Source organism: Neolamprologus multifasciatus, chromosome 12, assembly GCF_963576455.1.
Source record: "Neolamprologus multifasciatus chromosome 12, fNeoMul1.2, whole genome shotgun sequence".
Lineage (NCBI taxonomy): Eukaryota > Metazoa > Chordata > Actinopteri > Cichliformes > Cichlidae > Neolamprologus > Neolamprologus multifasciatus.
This window is the reverse complement of record NC_140450.1, coordinates 34,613,553-34,636,882: the sequence shown is the minus strand read 5'-3', so window position 1 is coordinate 34,636,882 and position 23,330 is coordinate 34,613,553. Positions and strand designations below refer to the sequence as shown.

The 23,330-nt window shown below is 40.5% G+C and overlaps 1 protein-coding gene across 1 annotated transcript; it reads left to right on the top strand.

The window, feature by feature from the left end:
- The first annotated feature begins 11,342 nt into the window (after window positions 1-11,342).
- Window positions 11,343-23,056, top strand: arrdc1a (arrestin domain containing 1a). Its single transcript, XM_085180632.1, has 8 exons — window positions 11,343-11,527; window positions 14,082-14,192; window positions 14,443-14,493; window positions 17,169-17,323; window positions 17,802-17,984; window positions 18,537-18,713; window positions 19,178-19,703; window positions 21,992-23,056. Exons 1-8 carry the CDS (start codon window positions 11,410-11,412, stop codon window positions 22,027-22,029), a joined length of 1,359 nt encoding a protein of 452 aa, XP_085036758.1. The 5' UTR covers window positions 11,343-11,409; the 3' UTR covers window positions 22,030-23,056.
- The last annotated feature ends 274 nt before the right edge of the window (window positions 23,057-23,330 follow it).

Sequence of the window (23,330 nt, the reverse complement as noted above, 5' to 3'; positions counted from 1 at the left end):
CTCAAAGCGCTCTATACAGAAAAGAATCTATACTATATAAGAATCAGTCCATTTACCATAACTGACTTCGATTATCCTCTTAATACATTCTTGTAGTGACACAATAATCAGTGCCCAACACAATAATGTTACAACTTCAAGAAAACTATTTTTTAATGTGACAAACACAGAAAGCATTACAGAGGAACAGACTTACATACTGCGCACATAATAATTTGCCAAAAATAAAAACATCTGTAAGGCAGAATGAGCCTATTGTGCTGTGAAAGTTAGTGACTCATTTAGCTTCTTAGTGGTCGAAAGTGAGAGGCTGGCAGAACCTCTTCCTCTTCAGTGTTACTTTACACAGCTAATCAACACTTGCACTTTAATAACAAATTACATGGATGCATCAATGGTAATAAGTAATTTAAAGGCTGCAGCTAGCATTTACAGAAAGGTATTCCTAAAATAATCATTGCGTTCCATTAAAAATGACTTCTATCACCTAAAGCCTGTTTACGAGCTGAGCCCAGGAACCTGTAACTTAGAGGAGCCACAAATATAACGGGTCATTAGTGCAAACGACTTTTTGCAATCTGATTGGATCCTGTGGTGTCTATGTTACACACACTAGCTTTGTCTTCAAGTGGTACCATGTTCAAAAAAACAAGACTTTTACTTTTTACAAATTATTTGTCAAGCACATCAAAGTAACAGAGACCAATATTATTTCTGCATAGCTGATCTAGTTGCAAGTCCATTCACACATGGGCTGTGTGACATTGCTGGCTTTAGGAAGGCTATGCTAGCTGCTATATGGTCAAAGGCAGCTTCCAAACTAAGTTAGGCTTCAAATTTCCAGTGAGAATGACCCCAAACTCCAAGTTAACGATCAAAGATGGCAGAAGTGCAGATGTATCCTTGGGATCAGGACAAGTCTTCATGCTGGAGACTGTTTCCTGGATATCTGTGATGGTTACTCTGCTCCACTAGCCCCTAAGCACTGTGGTTATGTCTTGAATCTTTCTCCCATATTCAGCACACACACAAATATACTGTTACTGTTCTTATTGTGTTGAAGTGTATACACACTTGTGCTGCAGGGACATTTATTTTCAAAGAACAGAAGTATGAAGGTGCGCAGGAAAATCTGACGTACGTGGTAAACTACACCGGCGATAATTAGGGAGGAACAAACACATCAGCCTTCTGCCATTTTGGATGAACGCTCACGCCCCCGAGAGAACGCCAACTTTATTAACAGCCACACATGTAAATCACACCTCAAACATAAATAAACCCTCTGGCTGTTTCCATAGTTGGGAGCATTTTCTTTGCTCTCCTATTATGACTCTCTTAAGTAACAAAAACAGGGTTTCTCAGCCAGTGCTGTTTATATGTCTGTATACCTGGTTAATGTCCAAACATAAACTTTTCAAACTTGAACAACTTAACTTTTGTTGCAGGTTAATCCAGAGTTACTTTTCCTTCACTTGCAGCTGACCTTACAAAGTGATACTTTATGTCAACATGTTTACATCTCTGTCTCGTTACAGGATTCTTAGCCAATCTTCATAAACCTTTGGCGGTGCATATTTTTGTCCATCGATACCTCGTAACAGTTACATTAGGTACAAACACTCCTGTAGGGTTGCAGCTACAGCCATGCACTCAGCCTCACAGGTACATAATACAACAGTAGGTTGACTTTTGGTTTTCCATGAAATCAAAGGACCATTTAGAGCCAAACTTATACAATAACCAGTACTACATCCGTCTGTTACATCAGCTGCCCAATCATCACTGTGTGCCCACAACCTCAGTTCTTCATCGTCACATTTTCTGTAACACAGTTCTTTCTCTGATGTTCCCTTCAGATATCTCAGTACATGTTTTACTGTGGTTCATTGGTCTTCAGTTGGCTCAGTGAAACACTGTGACAGTTTACTGACTATAAAACTCAAGTCTGGTCTTGTGCATGTAGCCAAATAAATCAGACTACCAACTGCCTCTCTGTACCTTTAGATTAGATTAGATTAGATTAGATTAGATTAGATGAAACTTTATTAATCCCCTGGGTGGGTTCCTCCGGGAAATTCCTCACTCATCTTTTCTGCACCATCAGTGTAGTTCAGTGTTTTCTCACAAGGTGTCAGTCTTTCTATACAATCCTGCATGTTGAACCTTTCAAGTATTTATTCCACATATTGTTTCTGTAACATTTTTACACAGTTATCACTCTGGTCAAAATCTATTCCAATGAAATGTCTCAGTTTACCCAAATCCTTTGTTTTGAATTTTGCTGCACAACAGTTAGTTCACTTTCATCACTAGTAGTGATGATCAGGTCATCTACCCATATTATCAAAATCACCTTATTTCCTGTCATCTTTGTGTAAACACAATGGTCAGTGGGATTTTGCACAAAGTTGTTCTCACTCCGATATTCATGCAACACCTTGTTTTAGCCTGTAACAGGGCGGCGCTTAGCGGCTGGAAACACAGTGAGATGGACCAAGGCAAGTGTAGTGGAACAAAAAGTATTTCTTTTCTATACAGCTCTCCTTACAATAATTAACTTGTCGAGCTTCTTCACAGCACAAAATCCACAATCTAATGACAACTGGCAGCCTTAAATATGTTCAGCTGTCACAGACTTAACCATTATTCCACTCTCAGGTAAGTTATTAAATCCCAACCTTCCACCACAGTATACAATATATCAATAAGAATAAATAAATACATTTCACATTTACATATTAATAAATATTTCACACTTTAATGTTACACCAAACCCAATATTATAAAAACCCAGAAACCCAAGCACAAAAAGTTTCACCACACTCTCTTTACCAATGGTCTCTCCCGGAACCTTTAAATGGTGTCTGGACCCCCAGGGAAACATTTGCCCAAACACCTTGAAGAGGACACAGGCAAGAAAGGTGAGTAATCATTATCTTACACTTATTTGCACCACTTTTATCCCTAGATTTCACACACACACTTGCATTAGTTTTCCTTACTGGTAAACCTTAATCACAATTTCAATCACCATTCTTCTCTCCTCACAGACAACCACCACATTCCTTGATGAGGAGCAGCTGTGCAGGATCTGAAATAAGGCTACCGACTGATTTTAAAATTCCCAATAAATAGTCAATAAATATTTAAACTTCTTGTGTGCAAATCCATGCTTAAAGTGCAATGCTAAATAAAGTGCTTGATAAAGTGCAACCCTCAGGTTGTTCCATGAATACCTCACAATTTATCGGTGCGTGTAGATAGGCAGCTTTAACATCCACCTGATGTAAAAGCATGTTTTCTTGTGCATCAACACTGATAGTAGTCAGGTTAGTAGAAGGGGAACATCTTTCTTCATCTTCTGACTGTATGCTTTAGCAACATAACGTGCCTTGTACTTCTCAGAACCATCAACATTGTTTTTGACTGTGTACACCCATCTACCCCCCACTGTCTTCTTACCCTCAGGCAAAGGTGTCATTTTCTCTTAGTGATTGCGTCTCCTCATTCGTTGCACTGACCCATTTCTCTGAGTTAGATGAAGTCATTGCTTCCTTGAATGCTTGGGGGATGTTACACATTGCTCTGGAACAATAATCCATGTTTGTGAGTACTTGATCACAATCCTATTTGTCAGTAACATATTCACTTAAATACCCAGGCTTTATTCTCACTCTGGAAGGGTACCTTGCAGCCTCGCAGTCAATTTCACTCTCCTGTGACTGGCTGCTCATCTCAGACATGGTTACTGGGATCTGTTCCTGAGTATCTGTGTGTTCTGTACTCACATCAGTCTTTTCTCTGGTCTCACTGGACCTATTTTGTGTCTCAAAGTCACTGTTATCATCGGGCATCATGTCAGTTTGTATGTCTCTACTCTTGTTTTGGTCTCAAACTTCACCAGGCTATGCTTCTGTACTTTTCCATTGTCTAGGTAGTAGCCCATATAAGCTGGACTGTTCCTGTCATTTGTGGCACTGCCCCCTGCTGTCCATTAAGCAAAACTCTGCCTCCCCTCTTTGTTCTGCAACTCCGGTGCACTTAGTGCCGTCAGCCAACTCTACGTAGTGTGTCTTGGTCTGGAAACTGTCGTCAAATTTTCCGAACTTCGTTATATCTGTAATAATATGCGAAGTTGCCCCTGTGTCCACCATCAGACCCTTTTTGTTGATGCCACGTTCTGACTGGAACTCTGTATCCTTGCTGCTTATCCAGAATGCGTAATCTTTGCTGCCCAACTCCTCCGAAACTTTTCGTGCATTGTTCTGTCGCTGACTCCGTCTGCAGGTTGAGTCCCAGTAAGTGGTTTTACACCATCTACACCACTGCTTGCACTGACACATCCTGGCTTTGTGTCCCTTTAGTTTGCATCTGAAACACACCAAGTCTCTGTTGCCGGTGTTGTGCCAAAAAGTGATTGTCTGCCAAAAAGTGATTTCCGGTATTTGCCAAAAACCAAAATCCGGCTTCCCCTTCGGCACCAGCTGTGGGCTCAAGGCTGGAGCCGAACAAAAACTCCCTGATAACGACTTTGTTGAGTCCGTTCCTTCCCATTCCCTACAAGCCCACCTGGGTTGGCTGGACGACTGTTTACTTAGCCTGGCAGGGCGAAGGGCACTGTCTCAGCTGAACTATGGACACGCACACACATACATATACTGATAAGCACTCACCGACGCATCACCCTCCCTACCCCGGATCCAACGCCACCTCCAACGCTTACCTCCCCTCTGATGTGGACATCGGGTCAGTTGGAGGCGCAGTCGAAAGATTGCAGCGGTCCCAGATCAGATGGTCACACTGGAACTCTTTCCCATGTTGCTGTCTGTGTTTATTGTGCTATGGTGTGTTGATATCTGTGCATTCCTGTATTATCCTTTTGTGTTACACATTTCGATGTTTTTTTCCTCGCTACCAGCCTGACCTGTCTCCCCAATGTGATGTTTGTATTGTATGTACGGTCGGCAAGGTCTGTCATCTCGGTTGTGGGCAAAAGACCTGCAACTGACAAATGAAGGCTATCTCATCATCTCAAAAACCGATTGCTCGTATTTAAACTGTTATAAGTAACTTGTTGGGCTGTAATATGTGAAACGTGTCAAATGCATCCTTCATGGATGACATAAAGTTATCTTGAGCCACAAACAACATTTGTGTAACAAGGTAGAAGCTGCGATCAGTTTTTGGCAGCGACTTTTATATAACCTTTATTTATGCAATGAAAAAAATCTCATTAACATTAAAAATGTCTTTTGTAAGAGTAAGATGGCCAAGAGGAAATATTACAATAGTTCAGTAAAAATGTTTTAAGTGGGGATAAAGGAGCGGATTGGTTATAATGCAAGCACAATAACACAGAGTTGGAAAGATAACAGATAATATTTTAATTCTATATATAACCCCTTTGTAAACGCTGTTCACCGAAGTCTATTTACCAACATACGTAAAGATATTACACATAAAAAAAATACACAGAAACATTGCCTGCCAAAAAGTGATTTCCAATCAATCAACACCGGCTCCCCGGTCATTCGAATGGTCAAACATGGGTTTGTCACTCGGTCGTGCACGTGTTTTCATGACGTTGTCATCTGATGCTGCAGCGCACATTTTCTGTGTCTTCGTAGCTTCGCAGTTTAGTTTTGAATTCAGCAAAAGGTTTGAATGATTCTGGCAGGCCCTTCAAAACCATTGTTACCAATCACTCAATGTTTCTCCAGCATTTCTCAGGGCTGTGATAGCTGTCTCTGATCGTATCACATACTCAGTCACAATCTCACTGCTGGACTTTTGGAGCGAAGTCCCTTTACTTGCATAATAGTTTTTTTAGAATGCCCAGCGCCTTCCATCATCTGTCCATCATCTGCAGCTTCTCGCATAACAAAAGACAAACTTTTATCACCCAGAAACTGGATCAGCTCCGCGTAGGCCTCTGCTCCTTGCTCTGTCTTCTCCCTCCGCGTCAGGTAGGGCTGCTTCAAAATAATGTCTTTTAGTCCTTGCAAATGAAGGTGGCCCAAAAGCTTTGTCTGCCATAGTTACTCCATCAAAAACTAGCCCAGACCAACGGCTATTTGACTCAGCGGCTCGTCGGCTCATGGCGCTATGGTATGCTGATCCTCACCAAGCGCGCTGTACATTGCGACATTTCTCTCTATGTGGCAAAAACACATGAACTCTTTTAGAAAGGTTCTTAGCTTTCTGGGTCCAAAACCTGTTAGCAGAAGTATGAGGATGTGCAGGAAAATCTGATGTACATGGTAAACTGCACCAACGATACTTGGGGAGAAATAAACACATCAGCCTTCTGCCATTTTGGATGAACGCTCACGCCCCTGAGAGAGCGCCAACTTTATTAACAGCCACACACGTAAATCACACCTCAAACATAAATAAACCCTCTGGCTGTTTCCGTAATTGAGAACATTTTCTTTCTTCATGTCAAAAATACCTATGAAACGTCTGCAGTGCTCACCACAGCAGTACAAGGCTTGATAACTTTTACTTCCCGATTCCTTTTGCAATAAATCAATAAGATGCAGTTTCATTTTTAGTTTACTGAGGTTTTGGATCAATTGCCTCCTCTTCGACATGATACTTCTGATAGTGTACACAGTCACAGTCAAACAGCACAGGGAGACAAGAGAGGAGAGACAGACAGAAAACTAAAACCTGGAGAGGTTATGTGGAATAAGCTATTTTGAACATGTGAGTTTTGAGTCTGGACTTAAAGAGAGAGAAGGAAGTGATATTTCTTAAATCAGGAAGTAGGGAATTCCAGAGTCGAGGAGCAGAGCAGCTGAATTCCCAGCTCCCCATGGTGGCAAGACGGGGAGAGGGGACAGAGAGAGAAAGAGAAGAAGAAGCTCTGAGACACCGAGATGGGATGGTGATCTGAACCAGACCAGAGAGATATGGAGGGGGGAGATGATGAATAGTCTTAAATATGTAGAAGAGTATTTTGAAATCGATGCGATATTTGACCATGAGCCAATGAAGCTGCTGCAGGACAGGAGTGATGTGGTGGATAGAAGTGGTCCTGGTGATGATACGGGCAGCAGAGTTCTGGACGTGTTGGAGCTTGTGGATCGATTTTTGAGTAAGACTAAAAAGACGTGAATTACAGTAATCGGTCCAGGAAGTAACAAGGCTGTGGACACGAATGGCAGTGGCATGTGGAGTGAGAAAAGGACGGAGACGATTAATGTTGCACAATTGAAAATATGCAGACTGAGTGACATTATTAATGTGTGAATTGAAAGATAGAGGACTGTTGAGGATGAGACCCAAACTGGCATAATGGAAAGGATTAACAGAATAAAAAGAAGATTCGACTCTCAACAGAAACATCATTTAACATTTTTAATATAAAATATCTTCGAATTCAGAAATTTAAAAGAGATTTTCAAAAATGAAATACAAAATAAAGTGAAGAACGTTTCCTTGAAATTCATATTAAAATAAAATGTATTCACAGCCTTTACTAAAGGTGAAGGGACACTGCAGTGGAGACCTACTCAGAGCTGATTAAGCTGCTGTTCAAAAAAGTGGAATTTATCTGATTATTGCAAATCAGTTCAGAGATGCAGGACTCCCAAATTCTATTTCATTAATCAAGCAATGAAGGGCTGCCATGGATTTTGAATTTTTGGGAGGCTTTGGGTTTTTCTAACTTTGATTATCTTTGTATCATTGTTCTACTCTGACATTTTCAGAGATGTCTGTTACCCACCAGCTCAATAGCTGACCGGGAGGTCGAGGCTCACTAGACCCGGCGAGAACACCTGACTCCTGGCACATCGTTTTCTACACCCCCCTGCCCCCTTGCCCACCCATTTAAAGTTCAGCTTCACAATTGGATTTTATTTAATATTTAAGTGTTACTTGGAGAGCTTTTTTTTTTAGTCTGTTTTGGGTCCAAACCGCTGTCGAGCCTCCACCTCATGAAAGAATGTCTGGAGATTGTCTTTTGCCAAACACACTGCACCTCCTCTTCAGCAGAGCCACACCTTTGCCACAGGAATGTGAAGCAATTGAAGAAATATTTGCAGCTAAAATTTGATTCATAATAAAACAGTATCCTACATAAATAAAGTTGGGCTTTAAAATAAAATTTAAAAAAAAACCCTCCAAGCCATTCAATTTTTTTTTCTTTTTTTTAAAAGGTGCCCAATGAGGGATTCTCATTGCATAGTTCAACTTAAACTAAAACTCCAACGCATTTCAGCATACAGGCCTGCATCAAAGATTTAACCAACACACTAGATACTAGATTTTTTCTAGTGGTGTTCCACCAACAAGTGTCATGGTCTCCCAGTCCTCCTGTTCCAGTTCACCCATTTCTCTCTTTTGCTCTCTCTCTCTCTTCTATCAGTATGTGTATTTTTCAAACTTGTCTGGCACCTTATGCAATGAGAATGATGACCTGATGCGATGTTGTGCCAAAGACATTTTTGCTTTTTATGAGCTCTATGGGCTCCTTGAGTTTGAATGTTACTTTTATCTGTTTATTCATTCATTTCTACACAAAATGTGTAGTATGACGATGTCTAAGCTGACAGGGAAGACAATAAAAAAATTGAAGATAAGAGAAAATAGTAGAAAATATTAAAAAAAGGAAAGAGCACTAATACAAAAGCATGATGTATCGCCAACTGCTGTACCTGTAAGAACAAAACAGAGAAAGAAAGAAAGGAAGGAAGAAAAAGCAAACAGCACCTTCAACAGAAAAATATGAGCACAGGAACACAGATCAACAATCAATTGATAATAAAGGTGGGAAGCCAACGAAGTATACAGGAGATTCAAAGCATCCACAGTCCCCAAGGGTACCTGAAGACCTGAGCCCACACATCTCAGAGGCAAGAGAAGGAGGGAGGCTCCACATGGCCCACGGCCAAAAGGGCAAGCGTCCCAGTGAGCCAGACGCAATAGGCAATCACACCAGAGGCTAGCCAACCTGACGAGGGCCAAGGGCAGGGGCCCAAGGCCCAAACTGGGAGCTGATTCAACAGAAGAGGGCCTGAAAGCTGAAGGCTCTGCCTCCCACACTACTTTTAAATACAATGAGAACCACAAGCAAGCCAGCAGCCTGAGAGTGAAGTGCTCTCATGACAGACGCTAGGACAATGCTTCGTGGGCTGCCTCTGTTGACCGACATGCCGAGCCTCCGACAGCGTGCAGTGATGCCTTGGTGTTCGGGTCCCCCACCCGAGCCGGAGATTGATGGTGAGCCAGAGGTGGACTACTACAGGAGGCTGAGGGAGCAGCTGCAGGTGGTTCATAACTACACCTGCCAGGCCTAGGCCGGCGCCGGAGTACGACAGAAGAGGGCCTATGATACCAGGTGCCAGTGGGGGAGCTTTTGTGCTTGGTGACAAGGTTTGGGTGTACTGCCCTGTCCTTACGAGATGAGTGTCCTCCAAGCTGTGCAGTCACTGGCAGGGGGCATTTGCTGGACTTTGTGTTGGGTAATGGGGTTGTCGGGATGACTGACCCCTTAGGTGGGGGCTATGTAGCGGGTCAGGGCTGTTTGGGTTTTATTTGGCAGCTGTATTCTGTTGTTTCAGGCGTCAGCGTTATGTTGCCACGGTTACCACGTGACGCGCTCTCTCTGCGGCTATGTTTTTCTGTGTGGGGTGAGAGAGCGCTGTTGCGTCGTTGTTGTTGAATGCTAATAAACGGCTGTGCTCCCTGGATAGCTCGGGGGAAGCAAGACCAAACGACACCTCTCTCTCCTCCTTGTCTGAGCAATATGGTTTGGTTAAAGATGTTTTGGTTAAACCTCTTCACCAGGTAAGTCTACCTGTCTTGTAAGCAGCCCAAAAACAAATATCAGAGGTGAAAAAGACAAGTCTATTAATATCTTTCCCCCCAGTAGGACATGCCCAGAATACCTCACCCAGGACGAACCTTGGAGGCATCCTAGTCAGATGCTCAAACTGCCTCGACTGGCTCTTTTTGATGTGGAGGGCTAGTGGCTCTCTTCTGTGCCCATTTGAATGACTGTCCTCTTCATCCTATCACTAAAGGAGAGGTCAGCCAACTGTTGGAGAAAGGTCTCACTAGTTTGTAAATGTTCCCTTTCACTCTTTTTGCAATCCCTCTGTCACAATTTTCCCCAACACTTGTCTCATACACTCTCTTCTCTATCAGGCTGAGCCTGAGCCATCTGCCACGACTGATTGGGGATGAGGGTTGGGTAATCTGAATACATAATTTCCTTAGGGATTATTAAAGTATTCTGATTCTGATCTGTCTTACTACCTACTAGATTTCCCTTCTCTGCAGTGCATACTTTTTCCATTTCCAAATTACAAATGTTGTATGCAAGCATCGAAGTCTAACCTCATCTGTCACCCTATTTTTCACCACTGAAAACAAGAACAGGTTTAGAAACAGTTCCTAATGCAACCCAGCAGCTGTTACTTTGTTCCATTAAGTCATAAGAATGTAACCTGCAAGAGCACTCCCTAATGACATCAGCACATTATACTACATTGCATACATATATATGTCACTATCTAAAGACAGTGTTGGTGTCATTGATAATTAATTGTCTTTGACATACTTAACTAACTGTTTTAACATAAGAACAAGGTAAGTATGCAGTAATACAACCTCATGGTTTTATTAATAAGCTTCATCCAAATGCAGCTAAGCTCATTTGATATTAACCTGTTATAGAAAGCCACCAAACCTTCTGGGGATGCAGCTGAGTGACGTTAATTAATAAGAAAAAAACAGTCTGGAGAAAATATTGTTGGTTTGATGGTTTAATTTTGCTTCTGCTAACCTTAATATCACCGAGAATACTTAAATATCTTAAATGTGACAGTTGCCCCTCAGCTGGCTCGTGCTTCATTCAGCTGTGTTAATGTAAAAAGTGTCATTTTAATGACACCACTGAATTTCCCGGAGGAACCGCACCCGAGGGATTAATAAAGTAATCCCTAATTTAACAGTGTTTAAGTGCTCACCAGTTGGTCTGATGGTGTATGTGGTGTGTAGATACTCTTCGTCAATTCTGCTTCCCAGTTTCTGGGGAAAACACTCTGGAATTGCTAATGGTTGTGAGGCGGTCGATCTCCTTCAGCCATTAAGTTCTGGGAGTTGATCTACGATGAGGATACAGAGGCTGTGAGTGCTGCAGGTAAGTGTAATGGGGTTTTTATGCATGTAGATATTTTAAGGCAAAGAAAATGAAACATTTGGAAAACTTTACTTGTTTTATGCTAAGAAACAACTTCGTTAATAATACGCCTGAAAAAGCAGTCTTTTATGTAATGTTTGTCCGGTGAACATGACGTCACTAAAAGGGGTGGGGACGAGGAGGTAAAAGTGAGCGCTGTCGTCTTTACGCACAGGTGATTTTCAGTCTTGTTTCGCATTGCGTCGGGAGAGAAAATGGGAAAGCTTCAGGAGTTTACGATTGCCTTTGAGAAAAACAAAGACGTGTACAGTCCGGGAGAGTCCATCTCTGGAACCGTGACAGTAAAACTGGACCAACCGCTGCAGTGTAAAGGTAAGAGCCATCTGCGCTCAGCAGGTGGGAAAACGTCGACCTCGAGAAACGAGGAAGTGAGGTGATTTGGTAACGAGTCGCAATTCCTACACTGTTCCTACACCTGGTTTTAGAAACAACTTCTCCTATTTGAAGATCGCTCCGAGGTTGAAAAGCCATCCTGTGGTTTTCTGTGTTTGTGGTTCTAAAACTTACATATGATTTTTCACTGGCCGTTTACCGCGGTGCAGCTCCACTGATTCAATGCGAAATGTTTAATGAGGCCTAATGGGAAATGTGCTTCTGTGTTTTGTAACACTTGGGTCAATGTTTTATCCAAATTTCCCAAACTATCCAAAACAAAAAAAATTGACGGTCTTTCATTAAATTACAACAAAATACCTGTAATTTGGTCTATGTAAATATTCTGTTTTGATAGTTTATAATTTAACATGATTCCTAGTTCAACTCCTCAGTCCTGCTCAGCTTTATAAGCATAGATTTCTTACTGTTTTTATGTTACGTAGAGTTTAAATTTAGTTAAAAGTTGAAAGATTAGCTCAGAAAATAAGTTTAATTATACATTATTGCAGCACTGTACTCTATACACCTCACTTTACCTACCCGACATTCATATTCAATGTAAAATGACTAATTAACCTAACATGCTTGGCTTTGGTGAAAAGTAACTTGAGGAAACCCACACAGGCACCAGTTCCCAAAGAAAAGCACCAGCCAGGATTTTAACCAGGAACATTTTTGTGAGGCGACTGTACTAAATACTCTCACTTTGCTGCCTTATTCCAGTTTTGACTCTGTGTCAAGGCCCCCCCTCTCTGAAGGGACCCTCTACAGTAATGCACTGGGGTTGAGCAGTGTCTAATTGGTTCTGTTGTTTTGTTTATTTTGTAGTGTTGTATAGTCAGACTGTACATTTTAATCCACTGGAAAACATACTTAAGACTGTCATCAAGACCAAAATGAAACTTGAAACAGGAAAAGTGAGTGTCATTGTCCAGATTGCTCTAAAAGCAACATCTCATCCATCTGAATGCACTTTATTCTTTCTTCTTATTTGGGATATTTAACATCTCAAACTGTGTCAACAAGGACAATAAAAGGTAACACATTTGAATGCAGATTGCAAGGGAAAGGTTTCTTCTACTCTTTGTCGCTCTCAACCTGCTGAGTGGCTTCTTTGTGTTTTGTTACTTTGAATGCTTGCGAGGCCGCTGGTCTGTTTACATTCCTCTTCAGGTAAAGCTGGTCGGACTGTCAGCTCAAGATCTCTTATGCTACATGCTACAGTTTGACCGTTTAAAATACTAATGGTATATTGAACTATTTTAAGTACTGTGATGAGACGCGCCACTGAAAAATATTAACACTGCAATAAAAATCTTAGTTTCACTCACCACTATTCACTTAAACAGCCAGTTTATTGAAGAACCCACAAACAACTTTTCATATGTTTTGTTCTGTTTTGGGATTTCTTGAGACTGTTAAAGGTTAAAGGTTTTGTTGTTTGTGCTCTTCATTCTGTTCATGTGATGCCATCGTTGTAGCAGTGTGTCCCTGGACAACAAAGCAAAGCTTTCTTCTGTTGCTGTTAACTCAAATGTGTTACATTTTGAGAACATTTTGAACATTTTATGTGACTTAGATGATGGACTAAGATGGACATTCTTACCTTGATGTCAACCATTTAGTTTCTGGACAAACATGACCACATTGTAGGTCCTGGACATTATTAGCAGGTATTATTGTTGCTGGTATCTTCTTTCAGAGGTAGATGTCTTTATTTTGAGCAAATGCTGAAACACGTGAAATTTAATTGGCATTCAGTAATAGACACCATAACTCAATTCTACAATTTTAATCACAAAAGCTGAAGCACAAACTTCTTGGTAAGTCATTATTTTAACAAACCATATTACTTGTTAGATCATTTTTCAATCGCGATGGTTCTCCAAAGGCACCAACTGCACAAAACTGCTTAAATAAGTAATGATGTATGAACAAAATGGAAACAAATGTGGCTAACATTGAAGCTGTAAAGCTGGGGTATTTTTTATGTTCATAGAATGTAGGACCTGGATTTTATGTAATGGTTACTTTTGTTTCTGTTAATGAAGGATTACATTAAAACAGTAATAAAGCATTCAGACTAGTTAAATAACCTTCAGACTTCGGCCAACAGACTGTAGGAACAATACAATGTTGTGGAATATTTGGCTGCCTTTAACACTTTCCTAATCTGGTGAAAATCTGGTGCAAGCATTTTATGGTTTTCAGTATAAAGTCAAGTATCTTTATACTTTTGACCAGTAATTTGTTTTTGGTCTGTTTTTGTTACAAAACATTAGTTGGCTTAAGCGATTTTTCAAATCAAAAAATGCATCCTAAACTCTCCTGAAGGGTGTTTATTACAGGTCTTTTGCACATATTGATGTTGTATAAATCTGGAGCAATATGCCATTAAACAGATCAATAACACACTGATTACGAAAAGTGTTTCCTGCTGTGGCTACTACGAATCGTCTGTAGTTAAACTTGTGTGTTTTCTTATCTGCAGCTATCAAAGTGAACTGCAATGGTTTCTGCGGCATCACCAATAAGGTCTATGACACAGCATGGACGACGGAGGAGCAGTACTTCAACAGCACGACCTCAGTGGCAGACAAAGGTGTGCTTCCAAATGCTAATTAAAACCGTGTGCAAATGTCCAGTGTCCACAAAATACTTCCTTGTGAGATGGTTTGTTGTGATAATTGAGACAAATTTGCAAACGTAACTGGTTCATGTGACAATATGTGAAGATTACAGCGTCTCATTCTCCACTGCAGCCTTGAGGCATATCTGACTGTTGGGAAACAACAGGGCAACTGTTACTGTTTCCATCGAAGGATTTTATTTGTGCTTTGTGTCCCAAATAGGTACCCTGAAAGAGGGAACGCACACATTTCCCTTCAAGTTTCTCATACCAGGTAGGTGAAGTTGATGGGATATTTCTGCATGTGTTTATTTTCCCCTTGCATTTCCCAGTCTGTCTGACATGTTCTGGCATGTTGTGAGGATGGGACTGGTTTTCTTTTCCTCCCAAAATGTAACAAATATGTGTGTGCGCGCGTATACACACACACACAATATGCATGCTTTTGTTGTCTCGTCAGTTCGCCTCAACATACGCTCGTCATATTCTGTGATATGATTTACTCTGACATGTTTGATGAGGATTAGTAATGTTGCCACAGCACCTCACTTTCTTGCCACATGTATCACAAACCACGTCTTGGCAGTTTGTGGAGGTAAAATACGTCCACACATGACTTTGTTTACGCTCAGCCATTGTTGTGAGTGCGCACGCCAGGGGCTGCGACACATTTATTCAGCCGTATTTCGCACATGACTGTGAAATGCGTAAGAGGAAGTAGTTCCTTCCAATTTCGACGATCCCAATGATCTAGTTTCTTTCCACTGTGTTCCTGTTAAGATAAGATAAGATAACCTTTATTAGTCCCACACGTGGGAAATTTGTTTTGTCACAGCAGGAAGTGGACAGTGCAAAAGTTATGAAGCAAAAATTAGAATACAATAAGAATAAATGCAGTACACAACTGTACAGAATAGAATACAATAAAATACTACATACAGTAAAATAAAATAGAATAAAATATACAATAAGAAAAAAATAGAATACAAATGCTGTATACAACTGAGTAAAAATACAACGATGCCAGAAAAGATTATTGTTAATGAAAAACTACAAATTTACCCCCAAGTACTAAAATGGTGATATTTTAATATGAGAATGGATTTTGGAGCATAAATTTCTGGTATTGGAAGAATCGATATTTCAATATCAATCCGCACACCACTAGTGAAGGGTTATTTCTCATGATGGTTGGGGTGGTTTTAGTTTAACCTCCAGATAAAGTGGTTAAGAGATCAAATTGATTCTTTGTTCACAACCTGCTCAGAAATTTGTTCCTTTTATTAGCTTTTCTTCTTCTGTTTTTACATTTTTGCCTGACTATTTGATCTTCAGCAAGGCTTTGGGTTGTTCATTTGAAAAACAACAGTGTAGTCATGAGTCTTGTTTGCGTCACTGACATAGGTATGCTGGGCAGCACTGACGCTGTGAGATAAGGTCACTCTAAATCTTTGGCACTATCAGAATTTTGTCCATCAGTAGTGATAAGGCAGTTGCAACAGTTCTCGTTTTGGGGCCAGCACAACAGATAATTTGGCCCTTATAGCCGTCAGTCATCTTTTCTCTGGAACGGGCCAAAATTGCAGAGCGTATACATGCTGCCATGATGGTGTCTAACTCAGAAGAGACTGGTGTATGCTTTCCACCACCATCCCTGTAATGGTTCCTGCGACGTCAGCAGTATACAGTTTGTTCCACTGACTCATAACAATGTAATCTTTGAGAGAACTCCCTGATTACACCATTAATTGTTCTGGACTCTTAAGATAACTGTGCATAAAGATGACAAGACAGTTGAATAATGAGGAAATATTTTAGTATCACCATTTGAAGACTTGTTAACTTTTCATTCAGTGCCAAAACTGTTGCCTGAAATAAAATACTAGACTTCCTTTCTATACATTGTCTTGATTTGTTTTGGCTGTCGCACAATAGAACAACAACAATAGAACACAGGCAACAGTGTTTAGTCATTGTGTAGGTGCATGTCTGCAAGATGACATGCAGACAAGACAGAAGCCTTTTCTGTCGTGTAGCTAGGATCACAGAAACTCAGAACCAGTCAAGCCAGTTTTTGTGAATCTGATATGAATCATTCAGCTTGTTTGCTTTCACTCCTAGAGTTGGCAGGTGCCTATGAAGTTTCTTTTTGTTTATTTGTTTGTTTGTTTCTGTATTTGTCAAGATTTGGAAGGTTAATAAAGAGAAGAGCTCTATACTTTATAAAATAATACCATAGTTCTTTTGGGAAAAGGTGTCAAAACTCAGCAGCTATTTTGGAATTAATCTGAATGGATTATAGCTTTAAATTCAGTTCAGCGGCTGGGACATAAAAACTCCCTGGATTGTGTCAGTCAAATCCAGTGAAAGCTATTTCAAATGTTTGGTGCTAGTTGGTAGTTAGTTTTTTCCCTGCAAGTTATGCTACTACCAATATTACTGTTATTACGGTTCATGCACACAGTATCAGAACTATACAGATTCATTAAAGGACTGGAGTTAGTGTTGACAGAAACCATGTCTGTACTACTTTGTTATAGACAAAAACACAAACAGAAAGCAGAGTTGGTTACATTTTTACAATGTTTTAAACCACAGCTATACATGTCGGTTAATTAAACACAGCAATACAATTACTTTGTTCTGAGGTATCTGTATTTATTCTCACAATGTTTTCTTTTGGTCCCTACATCCTTCAACAAAAGTCTTTATAGTCTTCATGTTCAATAAGTGTGTTAGTTGAGGGTTAACACATTTTAGAGGAGTTACTCAAACATCCCTTCCAGACATTAAAAGGATTTAAATCTAAAATGACAGATCGCTAATACTGTGGCCGCTCTTGGGTACTCTTCACTCTTTCTGCAAAAACTGTAACTCTTTTAAAAACAACAACTGTAGTTCACACTACTGTATAACTACAAACTAACACAGTTTACTTCTTCCCCACAGCCACTGCTCCAACGTCTTTTGAAGGCAACTATGGAAGGATCATTTACAGAGTGAGGGCTTTTATTGACACACCACGATTTTCCAAGGACTACACCACAGAGAAAGCTTTCTTCCTGCTAAGCCTTCTGAACCTGAATGAAGTGCCAGATATATGGGTGAGACATTACAGCTGTATGTCTGTATTCAGTCCCTGAATGGTTGGTCCTAAACATTGAGTTAGTTAGTCTTCAGAGTTCAAAACAACAGCCAAGTGTTTTTGATTTGGAGCTTGGACCAACCCTAACACGTTGCTGTTTATCAGAAATAGTTCCAATTAATCCACAAACTTTAGATTTTTGGATAACTGGACAAAGAACACAAGAGAACACGCACATCTTCCTCATCCAATGGGACAAGGAGGAGGTAGAGTCTGATGAAGAGCAGGTGTGCAGTTGAAATGTCAACTAAAGGCAATAAATGGGGGGTCTAGAGTTCTGCGTTTGTGTGAACTTTAATTCTAATCCTTTGAATAACTAGACAAGAAACTGTTTGAGTGTTATTTGCTTCGTTTTGTACTTATTGGCATTTAGATTCACCAAATTAATTTAAAGTCAATTATACTATTCAAAGTGTCTTTTGCCATGACCCATATAGGGAACCTGCTCATCCGCAGTGACTCAGCAGTTCAACTACATGTTGATGAAAACTGGCACAATAGTGTTGAGGGCTCAGACGCACATGAAGGGTTACACACCAGGAGAGGTCATTCAGGTGACCGCCAACATCCACAACCAATCTGGGAAGAGCACCGGCAACATGGCAGCCAGTCTGATCCAGGTTAGAACATATCTCCTTAACTCTGGTTATCTTCTGGTATTAGTTTCTCACTTTTAGTGTTATGTTTTTACATTTACAATCCATGTTTTAAACTTATTTTCTATATCTTCTAAATATGATGGCTGCTTTGATAAACCCAACAGAAGACCAAACTTGAGTCTGACACTATAGGAATAAGTTTCTAAATTTACTATTGCTAGCTGCTAGCAGTCCTGCTCGCATTTAGCAGGACTAGCCCTTCTGCCATTTTCTTCTATAAGTTAATTGAATGTCAAAAGTATTTGTTCATCTGTCTTTGCATGCATATGAACTTAACTGGCATACCATTCTTAATGAATAGGGTTCTAATATGATGTTGGCCTAGGCTTTGTAGCTATTACAGCTTCAATTCTTCTGGGAAGGTTTTCTACAATATTTAAAAGTGTGCTTATGAGAATTTTGACCATTCTTCCAGAAGCCTATTAGTGAGATCACACGCTGACTTTGGGCTGTATTTTGCAGTCACTACACACTGATCACAGTTGCTGACTATCCATAGTCGTATGTTTTCAGAGAATAACCTATGAGACGAAGAAGCCGACCCATGATGTGAGAATAATAGCGGCGGTGGAGGGAGGCGTGGTGAAAGCTGGCAAAGAGGTGGAGTGGAAGGAGCAGATCATTGTTCCTCCCCTGCCTCAGTCCTCCCTCGCTGGCTGTGAGCTTATAAAGATCGAATATTTTGTCAAAGTAGGTTCATATTTCTTCTCTGATACATACTTGGTATTGCTTTGCTTCCTGTCTGAAAAATTATTAGTATGTGCAATACTGTAAGCATGAGGATAGCTGCAAGAACCTATAGTGTGTGTGTGTGTGTGTGTGTGTGTGTGTGTGTGTGTGTGTGTGTGTGTGTGTGTGTGTGTGTGTGTGTGTGTGTGTGTGTGTGTGTGTGTGTGTGTGTGTGTGTGTGTGTGTGTACAGTTTAAATGATGATCCCAATGTTTAGCCAAGGTTTTGAATAATCAGGTCAGTGACAATTCCCAGTAATCCCTAAGAGCCAAGAGCTCCCATAGTCTAAAAAAATGTGACTTTGTGCTGATTTAAGCTTTTGACCAATGACAAAGCAGATTTACATCCACTAATATTGACAAAGAATGAAAATCAGAGTCTATTCCACCAACCGACATTCTTCTTTTGTTCTGCTGATGAACCAGGTGTGTCTGAAGTCTCCTGATGTCTTGCTGACTCTACCCATCCACATTGGGAACGTCTCGTTAGACAAAAAACAACGGCCTTCCAAAAAAGCATCTGCTCCTTCCACTGAGGATACGCCAGCCTCTGACTCAACACTAGACACATCCATGTCTGCCTCCTCGCCCACCTTGCCCCCTCGTCCAGCCCCAAAACCTGCTCCTCGTCTTGCCCCTCCCTCTAGGGGATCCTCCCGCAATTCCCCCAGCGCTCCTCCAGCTGATTACCACCCAGGAGCCGAGGGAGGTGCCTTGATGAATGAGGACTTCCAAAACAAGCGGCAGTCTCAACTGGTGTCACCCAATGCATTTAGTTATGCACCAGGCCTCTTTTTTCCTCAAAACCAGCAGCCAGTCGGACCAGCTGCAGCACCCAACGGGCCTGAATTTAGTGGGACCACAAGTCTTTACCCCTCTTTGAATGGGACCACTTCAGTGGCAACACCACAGATCCTGCCTCCAGACTACAGCACTTCAGATTATCCAAAAGGTCAGTTGCCACACAATCTACCACTGTTGCTCCAGAAATCAGTAGACTCTACTTTTTAATTAGTTACCAAAAACTTCAGCGATGGTTCAAGCCTCATCGCTGAGTAATTACTCACAGTATTGACTGCAACAACTTTAATGAACCCTTAGTTACTCCTAGAAGTCCCTTAAGTAATGGTTCCTGTAGCTGCTTATTAGACTTTGGACTCGATGCAACACTAATGGTTAAGGCAGGACTCTGACATCCAGTTTTGATTTCTTCTCCTATATCAGCATTGATGTGGACGTTTCAATAGCAACGCTTATCTTTTGGGAATACTACAGTGGCTACCTGTGCCGTCATGGCAAGCATAAATAGATGGCTGTATGATGATTTTACCAGCAACCGGTCTGGATATTCTGGGGCCTTCAAAACCTCTTGCTGCAATTTTGAATTTATTGTTCCCTTAATGATTGAAAGACTGGGTAGCAAAGCAGCCCAAACCATGATGATCCCTCCACCATGCCTCATATTATGTCATAGTCTGTAGGAATGTTTTGTACCTTTGTGCAGTATGGCATCACATCACTCCGATTTTGGCCTCTTTACACTGGCTTCCAATTGAATTCAGGATCTGTTTTAAAGTCGTTTTATTGGGTTTTAAATCTCTAAATGGTCTGGCACCTGTTTATTTGTCTGACTTGTTGAAGCCCCACGTCCCCACTCGTTCCCCTCGGTCAGCCGAGCAGTTGCTGCTTTCGGTGCCAAAGTCACGGCTGAAGCTTAGAGGAGACCGAGCGTTCTCTGTTGCTGCGCCGATGCTTTGGAATAACCTTCCTCTCCATATTAGACAGGCTACATCAGTGCCAGTTTTAAGTCTTTATTAAAAACCTATTTGTATTCCCTGTCTTTTAACTCTGTGGGTAACTGATATTTTTATTTATTTATTTATTTTTATTGCTATGTCTGGTTTTATTACTATGTGCATATTAGTATTGTACAGCACTATGGTCTACCAGGTGTGTTTTTAAAGTGCTATATAAATAAATAAATGATGATGATGATGGCAGCTAGTTTAAAATATCAATCTGCATGGAATTCTTTGGAACAGGAATTCATGTTGGTGGGATGCAATGGCTTACTGATTGTAAAGTATCATCAGCTCATCCCTGTTCACCAGAAACAACAGGGTCTCATGAACCCCAACTTAGTTCAGTAAAAGTTTCTGGTGTGATACAGTCAGTGTTGGGGAGTAACGGAATACATGTACCGCCGTTACGTATTTAAAATACAAAATATGAGTAACTGTATTCCGTTACACTTACCGTTTTAAAAAGGTGGTATTTAGAATACAGTTACTTTGTTGAAATAAACGGATTACACGGCGGTACTTCCCTGTTTCATATTGTGGCGGTCAAACAGTCAGGACTGTTTGGGTTTTGTTTGACAGCTACGTTCTGTTGTTCCAGGCGGTGTTACGGTTGCCATGGTTACATTGTAAGTTGTAAGTAAGCTATTAAGACTCGACTGTACACAGTGTTCGTGTTTTCCTCCAAAAACAATAAGTTCTGTTGGAGCAGCCTTTCAACGCCTCTCTCTGTCTCTGCTAGCGAAGTTGACCCAGACAACAAAGTAAAGCTAGTTTTCAGCTACGAGCCGACACAGAACCCACCGTATTAGCCAGAGGTCCCTTTACTACGGTTCGGAGCCGCGGACCTTCAGTAACAGTAATAAATCACAGCAATAGTACATTCATGTAGTTGTAAACAGCATGATAATATATTAAGTAATCCAAAGTATTCAGAATACGTTACTCTCATTGAGTAACGTAACGGAATACGTTACAGAATACATTTTGGGGCATGTAATCTGTAATCTGTAATGGAATACATTTTAAAAGTAACCTTCCCAACACTGGATACAGTCACTGCAAGGTGTTAGTGGTGTTGCTCAGCAATCCCAGGGTTGTGGCTCTTTGCAGAATCAATGCAGCTCTTCCCCACAGCAGTACTCTTAAGGAAATTAATAGGAGATTGATTGGCTCTACAAATTCATATATAGGAAAGTCCAGTTGCAGGATAAAGTCTAGTTACCCAACTAGCTTCATGCTCTGAAAATAGGTGCAGTAATTTGATCCATCAGGAGAACCACAGCTACTAATGTGGTCCAAACAAGAGTGTATCTGATTGAACAAAGTCAACTGGAATACAAGGACCTAGCTCGTACTCCTTGTTTTGTGGCAGTATATAAAGTGTGGTATTTAACAGTGTTTATATATTAACCAGTTGGTTTGATGGTGTGTGTTTCAGAGGCTCCTCCTTCTTACAACGCGAGCTGCAACACATGAGATGGACGAAGAAGAAGAAACCAGGAACGACTAACAATTAACTGATATGTTGAGGTGAAGTTCATGTGTAATGTTGCCGCCTTTCTAATATAAGAGTCCTGCCATTTTTTTAAAAAGTTTAAAAAAAGAAAGAAAGACATTCACAATGCACATGAAACCTGGTGTGTCCTGGTGTAATGAGGGGATTTTTACTTTACGCTTTTAGAAATCATTTTTTTGATAAAGTGATCCAAAGTGGCTGCCCGGTGAACACGTGTCTTCAGTTATCAAAGGAGGAATCCTTTCTGCAGCAAGTCACCACCAAAAACCAGATTTGATATGCTTTTAGCACGTTGAAGGAAAGGAGAGAAGCTACATTTTACTTGGTTGTACACTATTTAGTTTTAAATTGTGGGTTATTAAAAATGCCTTAAATAGCATCTGTGATGTCATGTTAGTTTTTTATCATATAATATAATATAATATAATAATTGAAAACTAGTCCAGAATTTAATTAGCTTGATGTCATTCCAAATTTAAACTGTAGGATTTGAAATGAAACGATGTCGCCTTATCTTCTTGAAATGCTTTGTTCGGAAAGTGTTTTGTTTTGTTTTAATATGCTTTTTAATCAGTTTGCAGATTTGTGATGGTGTTAAACGAGCACTGTTCCTTTTGTAAGCTGTCTACATGTAGCTCTGTGAGGACATGATAGGGTGGAGTTCAGCCAGATCTCCATCTGTTATTTACTTTCATGTCTTGTGCTGTAGGACGTAAAAGTAAATGACCAGTGGGGTTGTGTATTCCTTCTTTTTCACTACTGCATGTATGTCACTACATTATATGTTGGTTCTGTATGTGCCTTTTAGTTGTTCCACGATAAGGCAGGTGTGACCTGATGCTGTATTTGGGCTTCATAATGAATAACACTTTTGATTTGTCTTCATATTTCTTTGTTGAATCACGTGAGCATGCTGAAAGCCCATTTATTTATTGTTCAAACCTCCAACTACTGTTTGGATTCTAATAAACCTGTGAAACCCATAAACTGTGTCGTACGTAAGACTCAAGCATGTTTAAGACCCATTTTAAAGGAATACAGTTACACCAACTGGTCATTTGTGGGGCAAAAAAGTATTTAGTCAGCCACCGATTGTGCAAGTTCCCCCACTTAAAATGATGACAGAGGTCAGTAATTTGCACCAGAGGTACACTTCAACTGTGAGAGACAGAATGTGAAAAAAAAATCCATGAATTCACATGGTAGGATTTGTAAAGAATTTATTCGTAAATCAGGGTGGAAAATAAGTATTTGGTCAATA

What these genes read in the sequence shown, in the direction of transcription:
- arrdc1a (XM_085180632.1), top strand. Translation starts at nt 11,410, where the DNA reads ATGGGAAAGCTTCAGGAGTTTACGATTGCCTTTGAGAAAAACAAAGAC. An exon ending in TGGCAGCCAGTCTGATCCAG is followed by an intron (nt 17,985 to 18,536) that starts GTTAGAACATAT and finishes GTATGTTTTCAG; the next exon opens with AGAATAACCTATGAGACGAA. An exon ending in CACTTCAGATTATCCAAAAG is followed by an intron (nt 19,704 to 21,991) that starts GTCAGTTGCCAC and finishes TGTGTGTTTCAG; the next exon opens with AGGCTCCTCCTTCTTACAAC.